The 6,760-nt window shown below is 38.8% G+C and overlaps 1 protein-coding gene across 1 annotated transcript; it reads left to right on the top strand.

The window, feature by feature from the left end:
* Positions 1 to 3,619: 3,619 nt before the first annotated feature.
* LOC136469910 (glycine-rich RNA-binding protein GRP2A-like) lies at positions 3,620 to 3,997 on the top strand. The gene has a single exon (XM_066467928.1). It carries the CDS (start codon positions 3,620 to 3,622, stop codon positions 3,995 to 3,997), a length of 378 nt encoding a protein of 125 aa, XP_066324025.1.
* Positions 3,998 to 6,760: the final 2,763 nt, after the last annotated feature.

Raw genomic sequence — 6,760 nt, 5'->3', positions numbered from 1 at the left:
GAGGAGTGGTAGTAGTAAGAGGAGGAGGAGTAGGAGGAGTAAGAGGCGTAGGAGGAGGAGGAGGAGTAGTAGTAGTAGTAGTAGTAGTAGTAGTAGTAGTAGTAGTAGTAGTAGTAGTAGTAGTAGTAGTAGTAGTAGTAGTAGTAGTAGTAGTAGTAGTAGTAGTAGTAGTAGTAGTAGTAGTAGCAGCAGCAGCAGCCACTACACACCAGCAGTATATAAGCAAAAAAAAATAGAGGAGTGGTAGTAGTAGAGTAAGAGCAGCAGCCACTTAGGAGTAGCAAGTAGTAGTAGTAAGTAGAAAGTAGTAGAGTAGAGTAAGTGTAGCAGTAGAGTGGTAGTAGTAGAGTAAGAGAAGCAGCCACTTAGGAGTAGTAGTAGGAGCATCAATGAAAGAAGAGCAGCAGTAGGAGTAGCAAGTAGAGGGAGTAGTAGTAAGAGGAGGAGTAGAAGGAGGAGGAGGAGTAGGAGCAGGAGGAGTACTAGTAGGAGTAGTGGTAGGAGTAGTAGTAGTTAAGTAGTAGTAGTAGCAACAGCCACTACACACCAGCATAAGCAAAAAAAAATAGAGAAGGAGTGGTAGTAGTAAGAGGAGGAGGAGTAAGAGGAGTAGGAGGAGGAGGAGGAGTAGTAGTAGTAGTAGTAGTAGTAGTATTAGTAGCAGCAGTAGCCACTACACACCAGCAGAATATAAGCAAAAAAAATAGAGAAGGAGTGGTAGTAGTAGAGTAAGAGCAGCAGCCACTTAGGAGTAGCAAGTAGTAGTAGTAAGTAGAAAGTAGTAGAGTAGAGTAAGTGTAGCAGTAGAGTGGTAGTAGTAGAGTAAGAGCAGCAGCCACTTAGGAGTAGTAGTAGGAGCATCAATGAAAGAAGAGCAGCAGTAGGAGTAGCAAGTAGAGGGAGTAGTAGTAAGAGGAGGAGGAGTAGAAGGAGGAGGAGGAGTAGGAGCAGGAGGAGTACTAGTAGGAGTAGTGGTAGGAGTAGTAGTAGTTAAGTAGTAGTAGTAGCAACAGCCACTACACACCAGCATAAGCAAAAAAAATAGAGAAGGAGTGGTAGTAGTAAGAGGAGGAGGAGTAAGAGGAGTAGGAGGAGGAGGAGGAGGAGGAGGAGGAGGAGTAGTAGTAGTAGTAGTAGTAGTAGTAGTAGTAGTAGTAGTAGTAGTAGTAGTAGTAGTAGTAGTAGTAGTAGTAGTAGTAGTAGTAGTAGTAGTAGTAGTAGTAGTAGTAGCAGCAGCAGCAGCCACTACACACCAGCAGTATATAAGCAAAAAAATAGAGAAGGAGTGGTAGTAGTAGAGTAAGAGCAGCAGCCACTTAGGAGTAGCAAGTAGTAGTAGTAAGTAGAAAGTAGTAGAGTAGAGTAAGTGTAGCAGTAGAGTGGTAGTAGTAGAGTAAGAGCAGCAGCCACTTAGGAGTAGCGAGTAGTAAGAGGAGTAGTAGGAGTAGTAAGAGGAGGAGTAGTAAGAGGAGTAGTAGTAGGAGTAGTAAGAGGAGTAGTAGGAGGAGGACGAGGAGGAGTAGTAGTAGTGGTAGGAGGAGGAGTAGTAGTAGTAGTAATAGTAGTAACAGCAGCAGCCACTACACACCAGCAGTATATAAGCAAAAAAATAGAGGAGTGGTAGTAGTAGAGTAAGAGCAGCAGCCACTTAGGAGTAGCGAGTAGTAAGAGGAGTAGTAGGAGTAGTAAGAGGAGGAGTAGTAGGAGTAGTAAGAGGAGTAGGAGGAGGAGTCGTAGTAGTAGTAGTGGTAGGAGTAGTAGTAGTAGTAGTAGTAGCAGCAGCAAAGATAGGATAAAATCATGAAATTTTTAGGACAACAAAGATACTTAAATTATCTACAACTTTTATATTATCTAGGTTCACATAAAAGGTCATTTAAAGCATGAAAACATTTTTCTAACCAAAACTATACCAGCAGGAATTTTTTAAGCACACAAATCAAATGTTCTTTTATGCATTTCAGTACTCTTAAAGACAGGTCATTTAAACTGATGAAGCAATAGTTTAAAGGGTGGGGGCTCAATCTTCAGGGGGAACTTAGAAAGCTTAGGAAAGAAAAAGGAAAAACATGGTTGTTGAATGGTGACCTAAACACCAAATGATCATTCAGACCATCAACTACTAGGTACCACCAGCAGAAATGAGCCAATAGCAGCAGCTAGCTCATAGTTACAAGGACAGATTCAACTTTCATTGAACAACAGACATTTTAAGATAGTGGATAGCTGCAGTTTAGGTAACTAAAAATGTTGGCATGCAACATCCCAAGCAATAAAACAATCAATGTTGCCATAACAGCGACAAGCAGTTCTTTGAAAAAAAAACAGTTCCTAGCTAGATGTCAGTAGCAAATGTCCTAATAATATCATGGTTTAGTTTTGTGTATTGCGGAAGAGAAACCTTTAATAGATACATATCTAGCATACACAGCGGCAGAAATTTCTAGCACAACAATAACCCCTTGGAACCTTAACCCTTTTACCAGAACAGAAAGAGTGCAGGTTAAATCATGATGTACAGCATAAAGAGTTAACAACTGGCACAAAATGGAGGAAATGCTCAACAGATGTATGGCAACCTCAAGAACAAGCCAGCCTACTTCAGAATGACATCTAGCAGGCAAAATTACTAAGAACAGATCATGCAAGATCAAACAGCTTCATGGTTTTCACGAATATAAAAGTAAGTTGGACAGAGAGAGAGCGCCAGAGGAGTTTATTGGGAGTGATGCTTTTTTTATTCTCTATTTCATGTTGGGAAAAAAGGTTGACTATTTCGACAGTTATTGGGATGCCTTTACAGTTACTACTAGTAGTATTTAGCTTGGGGAACAGTCAATAGCTTTTTTTATTCTCCACTAGTGCTACTTTTAGCTGCTAAGCCACTAATAATTAGCAGCTTGGATCCAAATGGCCTCTTAATGTAACATTAAGTAACAATGAATGAAACTTTACAATAAGAATAGTTTTCAAATACTTTTGACATTTTGCAACAAGAAAAAAATATTTATATAAGCAGAGGAAGCATTTTGAAATTAAGGAATCAGATGTACAAAATTTAGTAACATGAAAGCATGATTTCAACACTAAGGGTTTTTTACTTGTGATTTGGTTCAAATACGTACTCCCTATTAATAACATTCTTCAGACAAGTCATTGGCCTTGTAATTACATTCTTCAGATAGGTCATCATGCACTTATTGAACAAATAATTTTGATGCGACAGCAATAACTCTAGAGAGAGAAAAGATTTATATAAGCACAAAGAGCATGTTGAATAAATTAAGGAATTAGATGTCCTAAATTTAGTGACACGTGACACTTTTTAAGCGTGATTTCAGGATTAAGGTTTTTTTCCCCTAGTGATTTGGTTCAAATACTCGCTATAACATTCTTCAGATAACGAGAAAACAATTTTGACGCAGAAAACTTTTGAGAGATTAATAATTATTTAAGGCTAAGTAACCATGGTCTAATGAAAAATTAGGCTCACTGGGGGCTATAGCTTCGGCAGCCCCCCTTGGATCTGCCCCTGATTCCACATAACTTTGGTTCAAATCCTATATAAAATTACTGGAACATGATGAGGTAGCAAGAAGCAATCGTACCCGGTGCCTCGATGCGTGCTTTTCAATCTCGATCGGCGCGTGGAGGCGGGCGCCGGAGCCGGCGTCGTTGGCGTGCGGGGGCCAGGCGCGGGGCGCTGAGAGCCTGCGTCGTCGGCGTGCGGGGGCAGGACATCGGGGGCCGGGCATGGGGCGCCGAGAGCCTGCGTCGTCGGCGTGCGGGGGCAGGACGTCGGGGGCCGGGCGCGGGGCGCCGGGAGCCTGCGTCGTCGGCGCGCGGGGGCGGGCGCCAGGGGCCGGGGGCGGGACGTCGAGCGCCGAGGGCTGGTGTGGGCGGGCGCGGGACCGGCGGCGGGGCCGGCAGCGTGGGCAGCGGTGGAAACCCTAGGCAGCCTGACGGCGTCGGAGGAAGAAGACCGCCCAGACGATGACTCCCGTGCGCTACCCTCCAATTTATACTAGGTATCATTTGTAGGGCCGGTTCCTGATCCAGCCGCCCCTACAAATACATTTTTAGGGGCGGTTCCTGATCCAACCGCCCCTACAAATATTTTTTTTAAATTATAAATTCTATATTTTTTATATCATAAAAACACAATTATAAATTCTACATTTTGTTCAACCTTTCTCAAATGAAAAAATGGACTATGTAAGGATTGTAGATCTTGATGAGATGAACAACCCTATTATTCAGAGTTTTTTCATCTGAGGTCATTTATTGTCTCATTTGAGCAAGTTTGACCAAGTCAAATTTGGTCAAATGAAAAAACAACACTTTGACTCTAGTATTATGAACTCTAAATAACTTCAAATTGAAAAGTTTTGAATACCAAGTTTGATCATCTCAGCAAGATCTACAATTGTTGTTTTGGTCAACTTTCCATTTGAGAAAGTTTGGACAGTTCAAATTTGTGATTTTTAAATTTCGACGCCTACAAACTAGTTTTCGGAACCCTAGGTTATCTCAAATTGAAAAGTTTTGAATACCAAGTTTGTTCATCTCATCAAGATATACAATCCTTATATAGTCCATTTTTTCATTTGAGAAAGTTTGAACAAAATGTAGATCAAATTTCACAAGTGTGTGACATAGTTTCAGACAGTCTATATGAGATTCAAGAATTTGTGACTAGTGTTTGATAAAACTTTCTCAAATGGGAAAATAAGCTATGTAAGGATTGTAGATCTTGATGAGATGAACAACCTTGTTATTCAGAGTTTTTTCATCTGAGGTCATTTAGTGTCTCATTTGAGCAAGTTTGACCAAGTCAAATTTGGTCAAATGAAAAAACAACACTTTGACTCTAATATTATGAACTCTAAATAACTTCAAATTGAAAAGTTTTTAATACCAAGTTTGATCATCTCAGCAAGATCTACAATTGTTGTTTTGGTCAACTTTCCATTTGAGAAAGTTTGGATGGTTCAAATTTGTGATTTTTAAATTTCGACGCCTACAAACTAGTTTTCGGAACCCTAGGTTATCTCAAATTGAAAAGTTTTGAATACCAAGTTTGTTCATCTCATCAACATATACAATCCTTATATAGTCCATTTTTTCATTTGAGAAAGTTTGAACAAAATGTAGATCAAATTTCACAAGTGTGTGACATAGTTTCAGACAGTCTATATGAGATTCAAGAATTTGTGACTAGTGTTTGATAAAACTTTCTCAAATGGGAAAATAAGCTATGTAAGGATTGTAGATCTTGATGAGATGAACAACCTTGTTATTCAGAGTTTTTTCATCTGAGGTCATTTAGTGTCTCATTTGAGCAAGTTTGACCAAGTCAAATTTGGTCAAATGAAAAAACAACACTTTGACTCTAATATTATGAACTCTAAATAACTTCAAATTGAAAAGTTTTGAATACCAAGTTTGATCATCTCAGCAAGATCTACAATTGTTGTTTTGGTCAACTTTCCATTTGAGAAAGTTTGGATGGTTCAAATTTGTGATTTTTAAATTTCGACGCCTACAAACTAGTTTTCGGAACCCTAGGTTATCTCAAATTGAAAAGTTTTGAATACCAAGTTTGTTCATCTCATCAACATATACAATCCTTATATAGTCCATTTTTTCATTTGAGAAAGTTTGAACAAAATGTAGATCAAATTTCACAAGTGTGTGACATAGTTTTAGACAGTCAATATGAGATTCAAGAATTTGTGACTAGTGTTTGATAAAACTTTCTCAAATGGGAAAATAAGCTATGTAAGGATTGTAGATCTTGATGAGATGAATAACCTTGTTATTCAGAGTTTTTTCATCTGAGGTCATTTAGTGTCTCATTTGAGCAAGTTTGACCAAGTCAAATTTGGTTAGATGAAAAAACAACACTTTGACTCTAGTATTATGAACTCTAAATAACTTCAAATTGAAAAGTTTTTAATACCAAGTTTGATCATCTCAGCAAGATCTACAATTGTTGTTTTGGTCAACTTTCCATTTGAGAAAGTTTGGACGGTTCAAATTTGTGATTTTTAAATTTCGACGCCTACAAACTAGTTTTCGGAACCCTAGGTTATCTCAAATTGAAAAGTTTTGAATACCAAGTTTATTCATCTCATCAAGATATACAATCCTTATATAGTCAATTTTTTCATTTGAGAAAGTTTGAACAAAATGTAGATCAAATTTCACAAGTGTGTGACATAGTTTCAGACAGTCTATATGAGATTCAAGAATTTGTGACTAGTGTTTGATAAAACTTTCTCAAATGGGAAAATAAGCTATGTAAGGATTGTAGATCTTGATGAGATGAACAATCTTGTTATTCAGAGTTTTTTCATCTGAGGTCATTTAGTGTCTCATTTGAGCAAGTTTGACCAAGTCAAATTTGGTCAAATTAGTGTCTCATTATGAACTCTAAATGACTTCTGGATGTTGCAATAGAGTGGATGTTCAAATAGAGTCATCTAGATGTTGCAAAGGGTAGTCTCACACACATGCATAAAATGCAGGAGGTAAACACATCTCCAGTTGGTTTTGTGTCTCCACCACAAATTCATGTAGGTCACTCAGCTTTTCCTTGCCAATCGTCTTCTGTGAGATCTTCGAAAAGAAGTAGCACATGCGGGTGATGGCCATTTTCAAGAACTCTGGCTTTATAGCCCTGATTGCAATAGGTAGAAACACTGTCAGCATCACATGGCAATCGTGAGCCTTGCAGTGTGTTATTGACAAGTCCTTC

Source organism: Miscanthus floridulus, chromosome 8, assembly GCF_019320115.1.
Source record: "Miscanthus floridulus cultivar M001 chromosome 8, ASM1932011v1, whole genome shotgun sequence".
NCBI classification, from domain to species: Eukaryota; Viridiplantae; Streptophyta; class Magnoliopsida; order Poales; family Poaceae; genus Miscanthus; species Miscanthus floridulus.
The sequence above is the reverse complement of the archived record's forward strand: the minus strand, read 5'-3'. Positions and strand labels throughout refer to the sequence as shown.